This window comes from Carassius carassius, chromosome 16 (genome assembly GCF_963082965.1).
Source record: "Carassius carassius chromosome 16, fCarCar2.1, whole genome shotgun sequence".
In the NCBI taxonomy this organism is placed as follows: Eukaryota; Metazoa; Chordata; class Actinopteri; order Cypriniformes; family Cyprinidae; genus Carassius; species Carassius carassius.
This window is the reverse complement of record NC_081770.1, coordinates 10,477,004-10,492,877: the sequence shown is the minus strand read 5'-3', so window position 1 is coordinate 10,492,877 and position 15,874 is coordinate 10,477,004. Positions and strand designations below refer to the sequence as shown.

Genomic DNA, 15,874 nt, shown 5'->3' with positions numbered 1-15,874 from the left:
CCAAATGTTCTCTATAGGTGAAAGATCTGGACTGCAGGCAGGCCAGGTTAGCACCCGGACTCTTCTACGACGAAGCCATGCTGTTGTTATAGCTGCAGTATGTGGTTTTGCATTGTCCTGCTGAAATAAACAAGGCCTTCCCTGAAATAGACGTTGTTTGGAGGGAAGCATATGTTGCTCTAAAACCTTTATATACCTTTCAGCATTCACAGAGCCTTCCAAAACATGCAAGCTGCCCATACCGTATGCACTTATGCACCCCCATACCATCAGAGATGCTGGCTTTTGAACTGAACGCTGATAACATGCTGGAAGGTCTCCCTCCTCTTTATCCCGGAGGACACGGCGTCCGTGATTTCCAACAAGAATGTCAAATTTGGACTCGTCTGACCATAAAACACTATTCCACTTTGAAATAGTCCATTTTAAATGAGCCTTGGCCCACAGGACACGACGGCGCTTCTGGACCATGTTCACATATGGCTTCCTTTTTGCATGATAGAGCTTTAGTTGGCATCTGCTGATGGCACGGCGGATTGTGTTTACCGACAGTGGTTTCTGAAAGTATTCCTGGGCCCATTTAGTAATGTCATTGACACAATCATGCCGATGAGTGATGCAGTGTCGTCTGAGAGCCCGAAGACCACGGGCATCCAATAAAGGTCTCCGGCCTTGTCCCTTACGCACAGAGATTCCTCCAGTTTCTCTGAATCTTGTGATGATGTTATGCACTGTAGATGGTGAGATCTGCAAAGCCTTTGCAATTTGACGTTGAGGAACATTGTTTTTAAAGTTTTCCACAATTTTTTTACGCAGTCTTTCACAGATTGGAGAGCCTCTGCCCATCTTTACTTCTGAGAGACCCTGCTTCTCTAAGACAAAGCTTTTATAGCTAATCATGTTACAGACCTGATATCAATTAACTTAATTAATCACTAGATGTTCTCCCAGCTGAATCTTTTCAAAACTGCTTGCTTTTTTAGCCATTTGTTGCCCCCGTGCCAACTTTTTTGAGACCTGTAGCAGGCATTAAATTTTAAATGAGCTAATTAAGTGGATAAAAGTGTAAAATTTCTCAGTTTAAACATTTGCTATGTTATCTATGTTCTATTGTGAATAAAATATTGGCTCATGTGATTTGAAATTCCTTTAGTTTTCATTTTATTAAAATTTAAAAAACGTCCCAACTTTTCCGGAATTCGGGTTGTAAAACAAGTGTTACAGCTTGTTGAATACATGTTCATGTGAGATAAAGAAATAATGAAACATTGGATACTTAAGTGCACCACTGAATTTTTTTTAAATGTTTTTTGATCAAACTGGATTAAACATGGACAAAATCTTGAAAAAGATTCCAAAGCAGCTCAATATTAGATGAAACCTTTATTGTACTTTTATCCACTGCAGATGTTAAAACTTGCTAAATGGAGGATGTTTCTCTCTCATCATCTCAGTTTTTCCTGCTTATCCAATGATCTGAAAAAAAAATGGCAAAGAAACATGATATTTTAATAGTATAATAAGATGCAGTTCTTTATTGCTTGTTAATTACATATATAGTGTTTATAATAATAATAATGATGATGAGATCTCATGACTTGCACTTACGCCACTGATCCAGCTGGAGTAGGCAGACACACGGGTGAAGACTGTTGGCTTCTTGGTGGTGTTACAACCCAATGAAGACACAAAGCTGGTCACACCGTGGACGACGTACTGACCGCTGACCTGACAGTTCAGAGGACCGCCAGAGTCACCCTAAAAACAGGCCAAAATAAATCATTTTACTGCATTATCATATAACTTCTCTCATGAGATAGTTCATGATCTGTTTGAGAGGCGTTCTTACATTACATCCAGAGTCAACTCCGCCACCAGCGCAGACCATGGTGTTCTTCACGGTGCTTCCCCACCAGTCACTACGAGTGCAGGTGCTGTAGTCCACCACGGGCAGATAGGCCTGTTTCAGCTGAGCTGACAGTGACCCACCAGCTGCATGAAATGAAACAGGATCGAGTCAGAAATGATTTTAGGAATCATCGTGGCTGATGTGTTGTACTTGAAGCTAGACTGACTGGACGTGCGGCCCCAGCCGGTGATGTAGCAGGGGTTGTTGTGGGGCAGAACCTGTCCAGAAGGTGGCAGGGTGGCCAGCTTCACATATGAGTTCAGAGTGGCGCTGGAGGACAGGCGCAGAAGGGCGATGTCATATCTGAAATACACAGAATGAACAGGCTACAAGTTAGATTTCACACAGCTATGATGCTAGGGGGCGCAATAACATTAGAAAACCTTTGAAACAATCATGTTTGTTGTGCTGATGTGATAGATATGTTGCATTAACATTAGGTCTAAAAGTTGATACAGTCAATTAAGTGGAAAAATTGAAATTGTAGATATATTGTATACGCTGGGTCAAAGTTATATTGCATGATTGTTGCTCTGATTGATATGTTGAAATTACTGTATTTTATGTGTTAGGAATACTTACTCAGCTGGTCATTGTTCCCATGCAGCATTTTTTTTTTATATTTTTCAAATTATACAAAAATGTCCAAAAATATATGTTAATTTATTTTATATATATTTACTATCAGTATATTATTTTGTATCTTTTTGAAAATACATTTTTTTTATATAATTAAATTTTTAAAGCATATAAATATAAATAATTACATTTTAAAGCATTTTTAAATATATTTAGGTCTATGTATTTAAATCCAAGAAAATACATTCACATAGGCCACATATTTACCAAGACTCCAATAAAATAAAATTTGTGTTCGTTAAAGTTACGTATAATAGTTGATATAGTTGAGTGTGTTGAGTTAAAGTTATACATGTAATTATATATTGTGTATAACTGTCATGTATGTTGTGTATATCATGTTTATTCTTTACACACCCAGAAGCCACATTGTTGCTGTTCCAGTTGGGGTGGATGTAGACATTGCTGACGCTCATGTACTGCTCGCGACCCTCGTTGGTGTTTAAGTTGTGGTCACCCAGGACAACTCGCCAAGTTCTCGAGCTGCACAGGAAACACATTCACGTGAACAAAGGTAAAGTCAGGAAACAAGCATACACTTCTGGATTTATTACGTTTAGTCTGCATTGACGCTTTCCTGAAAGGAAAATATATTTTTTTATGGTGCTTTATACAATAGAGATTGTTTAATTTTGTCTACTTTTGTTCATTTCAGTAACTATAGTTATGAAAATATATTTAGTTAAAAATATATGTAAAGTTAATTCATTATTAAACTATTTAAATTCAGTATGTAAGCTTACTTCCACCACTGATTTAAAAAAAATATATAAATAAATGAAATGGGATAATTGTGACATTTTACACCAAACAGTGTAAACCAAATGGCGAGTTATTGCAAAAATATCAACATCAATTGAATATCAATTAACTTCTAAAATAGCATTTATATCCCGCAATTCTGACTTTATAACTGTGAGAAAACAAGTCAAAATTGTGTATCACGATTATGTTTTAAGTGTTTCGAAAACACTGAAAGTGAGTTATCGCTGCCACCAGAGGGCAGACTGCAACATTTATACTGTGTGTGATCTCTCACAGATGTCTCAGATGTGTTTGTTATTTTTTCAACCATCTAGATACAGAAAGCTTTCATTACGTGTCAACGCAGTGGGCGGCAGTCATCACCCAGTTAGCTCTGATCAGACTCCCACCGCAGGTGTGATAGTAGCTGCCGCCAGACAGGTACTGGAGAGAGATCTGGGAAAGAGAGGCAATGGATGTGTGAGAATCAGAAGATCTGAGGGGGAAAGCAATAGAAACACCCTGATTTCAATATGAGTGTTCTTTGAAACTTGATTAAAATAACCCAACAAGTATAGACCGGACTTAATTCATGCTGAAAATGCAGCTTGAAGTGGTTTTACTTAATATCAAGCTGGGTTTTAATGATCATTATGGTGGAGCTGTTGCCAGCCCGCCTTGTAGACCATCTTTGTCAAGACCTTCAACCATATGAAGAAAAATATACTGACCACCTTATACCACCATGTCCATTAAGAGATGGAAAAAACACCAAAACTGCATATTTATTGAGTTATTGTTGAGGTGTTTTACCTGCCAGGGCCAAGAGTTGGGTTGTGCTACCTCTCCACCAACGACCCTCTCCTCGGGGGCCTCCTCCAGATATCTGGGCTCAGCCAGCGCTGGATACAAAATACACACTTAGAAATGCTAGCACTACAGTATTATTGTAGTTTAAGTTTATATAGACTTCATTTTTAAAGTTCTGAGTATTGCATGCATTTGTTAATCTCAATAGAAACAGACAGATGTCTTACCCAGGGCGGCCAGCACGCTCAACAACAGGATCCTCAGCATGTTTGCAGTCTGTCTGAACTTCCTGCACTCTGAACACTTCTGTCATCCATATATATGTGGTCGCAGAAGTGGACAGAACAGGTGTTTTCTCAAGGCTGATGCCCACAGGTGTGTGAACCTCACACATTTCACCACTGCCAAGGCCAATGTGCCAGTTGTGTTTGTGGAATAAACTTGTTTATCCAGCTTGACACAAACACTTGACCTGTATTAACTTTCAGTATTACTCTTTTGCTTCTTATATAAAGCTCCTGTAAAGTATAATTGAAAGTGCACATTTTGATGTCATATTTTTAAGTTTCAACAAAAGTTTTGTTACAAATGATTACAAAAATTCTAAAATGGTATACTATATAGTATATACTAAATAGTTATATAGCATAATTGTGTAATTTTGTAGCATGGAACAGTTCAAAATATATGAATAATAAAATCTAAATAACCTGCTTAAGTGAATTACTTTTTATTACTTAACTACTATAGTTTCCATTTATGCTGACGGTTTTGTTGTGTGAATTTTAGGGCATGTGATTGCAGGTTCTCTGCCAATATTGATAAGGAAGTGGTGGCCTCTGCATGATAAGACTTATTTTTGTCATTTCCAGGAGTCACAAATGTCAACTGTTGAAGAGCAATGGACTATTTAAATAAGCCTAAACTTTAATATTTGAATCAGAGCACAGAGATCTTACAAGATGTTACAAGACCACTATAAATATGTTTACTATACTGTGACAACACAGATACTGTGAGTAACTCTTACTTTGACTAAACTACTACTGTCAAAGTAACTTTAACTGCTTGACTGGGTTTCAATGACAGTTTTTTAGCTGAACACTAGAGGGAGGCAGTGCACAGCATACTGAAACCTGCATACTAAACTTATTCTCTTCTGGAAACTTCCTCACAGCCTTCCTTTACCTTCTGTTCTTTTCCACTGTTGACGCGAACATCATTATGGTACACAGGTAATTTATTCGCTACACTCTGATACTGTGTTTTGAGGAGTTGCTGACCTCAATGTGATAACGTGACCTTTCACTCTTGACTAAAAATATTTATTCTTCACACATCTTTTCAAAGGTCACATGCTGGTCACTGAGGTTCCTTCAAAGAAATCACATCCCATTTAAATCAGGGGGAAATCTGAGCAGGTCTGACTGAATTATTTGTCTTAACTCGAACACATTTTTCTCTTGCCGTATTTTTGTAGATTTTGCAAGATGAATGTCAATGGATTTTGTAGCATTTTTTCATCTATTATTAATATATTAGTGTTCCTGTAGCCCAAGTGGTAAAGCATTGCATTAACAAGCCCATGGTTGGGGGTTTGATTCCCCGGGAACACATGATAGGTGAAAATTGATAGCCTGAATGCACTGTAAGTCTGCATCTGCTAAATGCATACATTTAATTAAATTTTTTAAATGTAATATATTCAAAATGTTTAATCCTATCCTATTTTAAAAAAAAAAAAAATTCTGTTGACAAATAGATATTCTATATTATGTTATTATAATACTTAAATGTGAATAAATACGACTATTTACATTTTAATTCCACATTTACAAAAAAAAATATTACTAAAGGGCAGTAAGTAATAATGAACAGAAGCGGGCCCTAAACTGAACCTTGAGGAACACCAGAGGTAACTTGAGATTGCTTTGATTGATCTTTGATTTAATTTTATTAGAAGCTGCACTCAGATTGAGCCAGAATCAGAAGACCAGAATCTTCTGCCATCAGTAGGTAATTAGTGATTCTGACAGCAGAAGATTCTGTACTATGATGTGAAAAAAATCCTGACTTAATTATATTGACTTTTCTTTGACATAGTTTCCCCCCTGCATAATTTACCTTTTTCTGCATTGCTGCTCAGAAAAGTAAAAAAACAAACAAAAAAAACAACTTCAGGCCTTCTATAGCTGTACAGGTTATGAGTTTGATTCTCATAACTCAAAATACTAAGCAGTGGCACATTTACCAGACTGACTCTACATGTGAGCATCTTTAATCGTATCTTGCACGTCTAACTCTTTGACATTGGCCTTGACTTTGGTTTTAGCTTCATTTGGCTCATTCCCAGCTCAGTCTTCAGTCCTGAGCTCATAAAAACTTCTTTCACACAGCTTCACGATGCAAATAGCGGCCATCCAAAACTTGTGATCGCTCGCACAAAAGATCTGAGCACAATAGGAAGACCAAATCACCTTTAATACCATCACTAATTAAAGCGGAAGTCATTAAAGCGCCTGCGTTTGGATTATTTTCTTATCAGAGTCCATTAGAAAGATAGTATTCCTGACTGGTAATTGAGCCGGCGCTGACACCAACATCGGGGCCTTTGGGCTGAGAGCAGAAGTGGCCCGTCTGTGGCTCTACCACTTCACACAGGCTTCAGTCGCTTCATCCTTTACTCTCACAGCACCTCTGAGAATCACATCTGAATCAAACGTGTGGATCAGACGGGGAGGATGTTTTAATTAAAGATGTTTGTTCATGATAGAATGTCATCACTTAATGAAGGGAGGATTTGAGCTCCCACAAATGAGTATGTGAGGTTTAAAAGTTAATGACTTGTGCTGATGAAATTCATGGGGGGCATTCAGAACATTTCCGAGATTTTTCTCACGGAACGAGACTGCATTAAGTCAGAACTTTAAAACGGTTAGATAACCCCAAAAAGTTGGAGTAAATGTTCTTGTCTACAAGAAAACACACCCTATATAATACTTTCCATGTACGCTATGTGAAAGTGCATTTTTAGAATCTCTCTGGTTCATCTGCCGATACATTTTTAAAGCTAGGTCTCTTTTTAGATGACTTGAATTGCAGTAGATGTTTCAGAATTTCAGATGGAAAGAAATAGTTAAGTACAACAGTATAAACATAATGAATTCCTCTTTGTAAACACCCTCAAACCAGCTGTAAAAATGTGGTTTAACATTTGAGTTATAATTCAATTTGCGTTCTTTAAAAACTATATAAAGATGAATATGTTTTATAATATTTCTTTCTTTATGTATTTTACCTCTGATCATTTTTATTTATAAAATGATATGTATATATAAATGCATGGATTATTTGTAAATATAATTGATATATTTTACTTACTAAACAGTAATTATATCTGATAACGATATTTACATATATGTATAGGCTATACATATAATGCATTTTAATAAGAATGAAAGCTTCTTATTTTTTTCTAAATTTCTAAAATTAAATGCTTTATTTTTAAATATAAAATTAAGTTGTAGTTTCTATTTTTTTCTATTTCTATACATTTCAATAATTTTAGCACCTTTTCTCATTCTCATTGCAAGAGAATGAAATACATGAGTGACCTCTCTCTCTCTCTCTCACTCACTGCAGGTCTCTCTTCCGCTGTGTCCTGTCGTCATGAGGGTGTCAGCAGAGGCTGCTGTGTCCCAGCTCATCATCCAGCAGCACTCCATCAGATAACGGGAAACTCGACGCCATATCGGGAGATTTTATTCCATTTCGGAGAGCGCCTCGCAGTCTGCAAAGACTGCTGCAGATCCCGTGGGGTTCGAGTACACGCTCTGAACGCTCCATCTCACACACACTGGCCGTGACCCCCGCGGACAGACGCTCCCTGCGCGCGCTGCGTTGATGCAGGTTCATGACGTCACGGGCAGGTGAAAGCTCTCAGAGCTCGTCATTGTCAACAACCGCGTGTTCCCCAGAGACACGTCACATTCACAGAGGTCAAACACACTTCATGCTGCTTTATTTTATTCATACATACTTGATAGTCCGCCTTAGAATATATTGCTTCATATGTTATTAAGGCTGTAATAATAATTTTACATTATATTGGGATACAAGAAGTTTAAATTTTGAATCAGGTATAGTAATGCCGTATCAAATATGGTAAGGGCACACATTTGAAATTTAAAGATATTATTTAGAAATAGTATATACAATATGTAAAACTTTGTAGATCATAATATCATACCACAAGCATATATGTGTCTAACATAATTATTTAATGCCAGATTTTTTGCCAGAATAAGCCATTTTTATTTTCCATTTTTATTTTTAATGCAACATGTCATGTGATTTTAATTATATATTTAATTTATATTATTTTAGTCATTTTTTTTATTTTAATAGTTTTTGTTTATACGTCTATTTAGCTTTTTGGTTTTGTTATTTTTGTACATCAAAATTAAAATAAGAAATGTTTTTATATTTTATTTCAGTTAACATTTATTTAATTTAATTTTTTTAATTATTATTATTATTTTTTAATGGTTTTACTTTTAGTTTTGGTTAACCATGTAAGGGAAACAGGTCAATTTAGCTCAAAGGGAATCATTTAAGATTTTTCAAGGGAATTTGAACAGAATCACTGTTTCACGGCTGATCACTGAGATGCCCTGCGATTCACTGAACGAGCCGTTTAACATCAAATCTCCGCTGGATATTAATATCCAAACTATAGTGAAAACACTATCAATTAGCATAGTAACAAGATCGGCAGTTTAAGACATTAACTTGTAAGCACAAAACACAAGATACTTCTCTTTTCAATATGAATAAGGCTTTATTAGATAAATCTAAGACATATAAACTAATCTAACATATAAACGCACACACTCACACATTCACACAAGTTGCAGGAAGATCGAAAGTTAGGGAAAGATGAGTTTAAGAGAGTGGAAATGTGGAATCCCAAGTTTACAGCAATACATTAAATTGCATAGACACGAACAGCCATCAATCACTTAATTAACCCTCGCACTGAGTTCCTCAATGAGGTTAAAATTATATTAGATACACCAGTAAAGGTCAGAGTCTGGAGGTAAAGTTACTTGTGTCTCCTGTGTAAAGGGAGTTTCCTTTGTTGTCATTGAAAGGGGGTTTCCCGATGTCGCTGATTGGCTGGAAGTTCAGTAGTCGCTGAAGTGACATCTTGGGAAGGCCTTGGTTGGGCGTTGGCAGAAGACGCAGAGTTGTGTGGCTGGTTGAAGTTGAAAGGGCACTTGAGGTCAGACGTCGGAGACTCGACGTTACAAAACTTAACTCAGAACACAAAACTCTCAAACGGAAAAGAAAAGAAGTAAAGTTTGACGAGACTAGGTGGTGTTTCTTCTCATCGTGGCTAAGTAGCAGCAGGCGTGCAGGCTGAAGCACGCTGGAACCACGCTCAAAGAACAGTGATGACTAAAAGCAGGCTAGTAGCAAAGCTAAAAGCTAAGAGCATAGCTAAAAAACTAAAAGCAAGATTTTATGGTGTCCTAAGTATGTAAACTGGCCTGTTGGCCACACCTCAAATGTTGTCTTGACCAATCAGATATTGTCTTTGCTCGGGGTATCATAAATCATATGTTATCTTACCAAGCACGTGGTCCGAATTTTCCTGCTCTTGAAGGGTATAATTTTGGACATGATTCCTATAACAAGAATATGATACGTTTGACAAATAAATGATGGTCAGAACTGTTTCAAGCTAACAGATTCAAACACATACACATTAAACATGAATATGTATCCTTAAGCTATCCAATAGTTATTAAAAGACATACACAATAAGTGATTATAACATGATAGTCAAATGTGTGTGTTACATATAAATGAATATGGAGTGAAGCGATGGACTGATATTCATTTATAAGTCTTTTTGAGTTCATTTTGGTCCATATATATGTAGAAAAGACAGTTTTCTGTGCCATTAACTGACAAAGATTTCTGTGGAGACCAGAGGTTCAAAGCCCCCCCCCCCATAAAACAGAATGTTTTATGACTTCCTGTTGCCTTTCTGAGGAATTTGGCTCGTGTTTCAACCACAGTTCTGATCGACTCTTTAATTTGTCTGATTCGGGTCAGATCCCCTACAACCATAATAACCCTTATCTATTGGTACACCTATGCATGTTATTGATTTAAAAGCATTTATTTTTTGTTTAGGGTGATTTGATCAGTCCCAAACAAGTATTAAACTTGGGCCAGTATGTGTAAACCATTAGAATTCCCAATCAAATAGCAACACACTAAAACAGCTTAGCAACTGCATAGGGATGCTCTAGCAATCACTTACTATCTTAGTAAGAGTTTGTAAACATAAAAACTTATTTATACATACAAATATTCAAGATTTCAACTCGCATTCAATTTATTTGTAGCACAGAGCCTGAAAATCACACGGATTTGAGGCAGCCCTTCATCAGAAGATTGTGTATCGGCAGTTTGGATTTTAAAATGTGAGCTAGACAGCTCTGCATTTCCATAAATGATCTGAGCGAAGCGCTGGATGATGTTTTGATTGATTGGCCCTGGCTGATATTCAGACGCGCAGTGTATTGACTTCATCATTCCTCTTCTATCTGCGGGTGGTCTTGAGTGATGTCACAGGTCAGGGTCACATGACCATGTTGACAGCCAACGCAAGACCGAGAGCAGGGCCAAGCAGCAATCAGTGACCGTGAAACTGATCAGGCGTCAAAACCAAATAGAGCATCACACGCAGAAGAACTGAGAGGTATATCTATCTATCTATCTATCTATCTATCTATCTATCTATCTATCTATCTATCTATCTATCTATCTATCTATCTATCTATCTATCTATCTATCTATCTATCTATCTATCTATTTCTGTCAGCCTGTCTCTCTTTCTATCCATCCATCCATCCATCTATCAGTTCATCTGTCTGTCTTTTTTTGCATCCATCTGTCGGTCGCCTGTATGCCTCTCCCTCTATCTCTTTGTCTGTCTTTCTATATATCTGTCTTACTCTCCTTCAATCTTTCTATTGATGTGTCTGTCTGTTTGGAGTATGGTTTAATTTGTTGTCTTAGACTTTGCATTGCTTTGTTTCTCCTAATTTAATTAGTTAAGTAAAGTTAAGTGTTTGTGTGTGTGTGTGTGTGTGTGTTTGTGTGTGTGTGATATCAATGTCTTAATGCATCCTGAAGCTGGTGAAAATGATCTACATGCCATTTTGCAACCTTTAATTGCAATTAAACCACAACAGAAGCGATCAATGAGAGCCTGCTAACTATATCAGCTGTTTGTGTTTGCACACTTTGAGCATTTTCATCATCACAGTCTCCTGTTAAACACCTCCAAACTGTCTTTCTCTTTATTATCTCTTGTCTTTCTCGTTCTGTGACTTTTCTCTTTGAAATGGGTGAGAATGAGAGCTTTCTCTTTCAGTCTTTTCCTCCGGGACGTGACAGATGAGCCAGAGGAGGCCGGAGTGGCTGATTGATCGTGGGAAGTCTTGTGCATTCATCTCTGTCGCTGCCGTTCGGCCGATGGCCGCCTCTAAACCACACTCTCTCTCTCCAGTGCTAAGCTAAGAGGTAATTAAAAGCGTCCCTCCATGCGGATCTATCAGTGTCAGAATGTGTCAGCGGCCGTGGAGGACTGCGGCCTGATTTGTTGTCACACCCTCAACAGCACCGGCGATATTTTACATCATCATTTATTCAGGCACTGCTGATGTGACGACCTGCTTCGTGCTGATGTTTCCTGTGTGTCAGGACAGTTTTGTTGCTCATTGGTTGCTCTTTAATAGCTCACTGAAGTTTTCAGTTTTGTTTAATTCAAGTATCAACTTTAAAAAAATAAATACATTAATTAATTAAGTCAGTTGTTGCCATACAGTAAAAGTATAGAATGATAAATGTGTAAGTTCACATTGAGATATTTGCCTCTTCTTTACAGGTTTTCTGGCAAATCTGAACACAGTTTGAAACATCACTGAGATCTCTTCTGAAACTAGTGGTTTTTCAGCAGAAAAACATCTAAGAAGCAAATTCCCCATTTGCTTACTTTTATCTCTTACTTTTATCTATTGAGATGGCAAAGAGTTTTGTGGCTGTGATTTAACTATATGTTAAATACTAAACTCTTTTTCTAAACTTTTTTTCAACCCACGTCCTGGGTTGAACCTGCTGGGTAAGGACGCTGTGTTGATTTATCCCACTTTGGGTTGAAAATTGATCTTGATTACACCCCAGCAGTGCTGGGTTGGGAATGAGGACGTGAAAGAGAGCACGCATGTCACATTAACAGTTGACGAAACCAGTTGATTAAGTCTTAAGTGAACATAAACAGTATGGAAAACTGTATCAGTTCATTGCATCCATTGCAGCTGAGCATTCGTTGTTAAAGGGAAAGCAGTCTAATTTAGTTGCTATTGTCCTAGTCATTGATTTTAATCAAGAAACAAAAGACAGAAAATCACACACTGTTCTTGAAAGGAAAACTTGTAGCTCTAAAGATTTATCTAAATTTATTTATAAAATAAATGTCTGGTTGAAAGAATGAGGAATATGGCAAACAAGTTGATATAAAGAATGTATAATTAGCCTGTATAACCATTGGTTTTTCATTAAAAAGAAGACTATATTCTTGTTCTTTATGAAAAGTGGTTTTATTTCATTTGAACATACAGGCATGTTGTGTCACCGCAGTTAAATCTTTGTCCATCATGATAAAACCTTTATCAAACCTTCTGTTTGGAAAATTTAGAGAAATGCTTAATAAATGCATTACACTTTAACTAAACCCATTAGATTTTAGCGGACTAAATTTACTCTAAAAACAATTCAGTCTGTTAAATGTTAAATTAAATGATATTTTAGTCGAATGACTGACTAAAACTAAATCAAAATTTGCTGCCAAAATTACCACTGATTGGTTGCTTTATTTATTCATTTTTTGTTCGGTATTTGTGAAGAAAGTGGATTTGACTTTTAACAGGCCTGCTCCAACTTCCTGTTTCAAGGGGAAGTACTGTATGTCAACACTGAGAAGAAATGCTTTTCATTTGATGTAATAATTTGCATTTTTTTCTTTCTGACTGGTAGGTCCTATCCTCTTGCTCTTCTTCAGCCCCAAACCTGTCAAAAGTAAATTAATGGCATACTGACAATGAGGTAGAAATGAGGTAATTATTCAGTGCTGGTTGACACTCGTGACATGTCAAATTGAATAAGTTGTCAAACTGGCAGATAGGGATAATAAATCATTTTAAACTCGAATTATTTCCCCTTGTTTACAATTTAAACCACACAGAAAGTGTTTGCACATCGAGTTAATCGCTGTTTAGCTATTTGCATATATTCTGTCATGTTCGGAGATGTTTTTTTTTTTTACATTATTAGCATCCTATTTATTGTCGTTATACATATCATTAAATGAACGACAGCAGAACAGCAGCATTTTTAATCATTAAAAAACACAAACACATCCCCTAATTGCTGTTTTTATGTCAGCAGATCGTATAAAATGTCCCATTTTCATTTCTGCTCTGTGTACAGCTAAATAATTTAGCACTGAATGAGGAGCATATTAATGAGAATATTAATGCCCACCCATGCTGTGCTATTTAAGAAAACCAATTAATACAGGCAGCTTAAATCCTGTAATAGAGGACGTTTCTCACCCGTCCGGCCCGAGATGAGAAAGGCTTGTGTATTCCTCGCCATAATCTTGACATTTAGGGAACCTTTGTTCTCTGAATCCACTGTGAATTATGTCAATCAAATTGAAACACTGGCATTTTGGGCGCGAGCGCCTCGTCCGCGTGGTCTCCAGGAATCAACATGCATTTGACTGAAGGTGGAGTAAGTTAAGCCAGCGCGTTCACGTTCGCGCTCACAGCTGAGGGGACTGGCGCTGAGCTAAACCCGTGGATGATTTCAGAGGCTGTTATTATTTCGAGTATTGAACGCTTCTAGTAAAGGTGAACTTGGACTGAATGAGGCCTGTGCCGCATATTGATTCCATTTGAAGCATGGGTAAGAGAGGTAAAGTAGCTCGAATCAGAGAAGAAAACCCTTCACTGACTGTTGTGTAATATTTCACAGACATTTTAAGAAAGATCACATCTTGAATAAACAGTGGCTATAACTCTGAATAATTCATTAACTATTTAATACTTACGAGGCAAAAACATAGTTATAGGAGAGTATACATTTTAGGTTGTGAAATTTTCAGATTTTCCTTGACATAACTATAGCCTAAATAGGTTTAAATAAAATGAAGCAACTGTTCTTTGTTTGACCTATTGTACTTTTAAGTGGTGTCTTTAGTTTCTTCATGTAGGCTACTCCACTTTGCTGAAGTTGCTCATTTTAAACAATTTCACCCTCAATTGGCAAAAAAAAAGCAATTATGATTCACAGGAGTTACACAACCACCAATCTTTTGAATATTCCTGGTGTCATGTTTACCTTGCATTAGATTAACAAATGAGTCCTACATTTTAAATGTCTTGCACACAAACATCATGCCAAAGTGCTATAATTTAGCAACCAGGCATCTTGTTTTATTATTGTGTTCCTGTAGCTCAAGTGGTAGAGCATTACGTTAGTAAGCAAGCAAGCGCAAGGTTGGGGGTTTCGATTCCCCGGGAACACATGATAGGCAAAAATTGATAGACTGAATGCACTGTAAGTCGCTTTGGATAAAAGCATCTGCTAAATGCATACATTTAATTTCATTTAATTTATTAGTAGAACATAAAACAATATTCTTTTAATTATATTTGTTAGGAATTACTCCCTTGAAGAGCAAATTGAAATGGAGCTGCACCTGAAAGAAAAAGTGATAGCTCAGTTCAAGAGGACAGAATGTGTTGTGCACTGAATTTCATTAAAATACCTTCATAAGTCATCTCTCCACACTTCAAACTCAAGACAAGCATGAAGTAATAATGAAAAAGAAAAGGTGAGTGAACTTCTGACTGTTAAGTTGTACTACAGCTTTAATGAAAAACTAATATGAAGTTTTTTTTCAAAGTGATGTTGGAAATGGCATAGGGTAAAGCCCTAGATTACTCTGATCAGACTCACGTGGCAGGGCAATTTGAATTGCTGCCCAACCAACTGTAAAAAAAAAACCAGCAATAGTTGAATGATCGGGTATGTTTCAGCATTAAACAAAAAGTGACCTCAGAACAAACCCACAAAGTTCCATGACCTCCAGATGAACATTCCTCTGTCATGACTCTCATTTATCTGGCATGAACAGAGCATGCAGTTGTCAAAAAGCTGAACATGGAAAATGTCTTTGCGAATAATTTTGGACATCCGATACATGTTCAACCTCACCAAACAAAAGTTCAGTTCATTGCTTTTTGTTCATTGTTCAATTCATTCAAGTAACATTTAAGGTTTGTATTTTTGTTTTTCATTAGATCTTATATGTTCTGATATATAAAATCAATTCTAAAAACTACATTTCAAGAATTAATCACCTATCTAGCTATTAATCAAGTCGAGATGTTTACTTTAGAGATTATGGACTGATTGGTCTATGTTTGGACTGAATGCATTTTATTACTTAAGTTTTCAGCCAGTTTTGTTCACTTACCAAGACAAACTAGTTTTAATGTGATTTTTTTTTCTTTGAAAGTTTCTTATTACAAGTATGATATTTTAAACCTATACAGACTCTCACACAATGTTATTTGCTGGATACATCACTTTTGGGCAGATGTAGTCAGACATCAGGGTAATCTT

At 36.7% G+C, this 15,874-nt stretch overlaps 2 protein-coding genes and 2 long non-coding RNA genes across 4 annotated transcripts in view; 3 read left to right on the top strand and 1 right to left on the bottom strand.

Moving 5' to 3' along the window:
- Nucleotides 1-1,364: 1,364 nt before the first annotated feature.
- LOC132159551 (elastase-1-like) lies at nucleotides 1,365-4,435 on the bottom strand. The gene is made up of 8 exons (XM_059569095.1): nucleotides 4,330-4,435; nucleotides 4,106-4,194; nucleotides 3,648-3,748; nucleotides 2,906-3,031; nucleotides 2,076-2,212; nucleotides 1,850-1,992; nucleotides 1,609-1,758; nucleotides 1,365-1,476 (listed from the first exon to the last, which is right to left on the bottom strand). Exons 1-8 carry the CDS (start codon nucleotides 4,367-4,369, stop codon nucleotides 1,465-1,467), a joined length of 798 nt encoding a protein of 265 aa, XP_059425078.1. The 5' UTR covers nucleotides 4,370-4,435; the 3' UTR covers nucleotides 1,365-1,464.
- Nucleotides 4,436-5,047: 612 nt separating this feature from the next.
- LOC132159069 (uncharacterized) lies at nucleotides 5,048-8,352 on the top strand. Its single transcript, XR_009437760.1, has 4 exons — nucleotides 5,048-5,117; nucleotides 5,453-5,523; nucleotides 7,189-7,237; nucleotides 7,745-8,352. It is a non-coding gene; the product is annotated as an uncharacterized LOC132159069 (long non-coding RNA).
- Nucleotides 8,353-11,018: 2,666 nt separating this feature from the next.
- LOC132159068 (uncharacterized) lies at nucleotides 11,019-12,256 on the top strand. Its single transcript, XR_009437759.1, has 2 exons — nucleotides 11,019-11,704; nucleotides 12,069-12,256. It is a non-coding gene; the product is annotated as an uncharacterized LOC132159068 (long non-coding RNA).
- A 1,769-nt stretch (nucleotides 12,257-14,025) lies between these two features.
- The window catches only part of LOC132159549 (acid-sensing ion channel 1-like), a 165,659-nt gene continuing 163,810 nt past the window's right edge, over nucleotides 14,026-15,874 (top strand). The window contains exons 1-2 of the mRNA XM_059569093.1: nucleotides 14,026-14,158; nucleotides 14,906-15,080. Coding sequence (XP_059425076.1) covers nucleotides 15,067-15,080 — 14 coding nt within the window. The 5' untranslated portion in view covers nucleotides 14,026-14,158; nucleotides 14,906-15,066. The remainder of the gene's footprint in view (nucleotides 14,159-14,905; nucleotides 15,081-15,874) is intronic.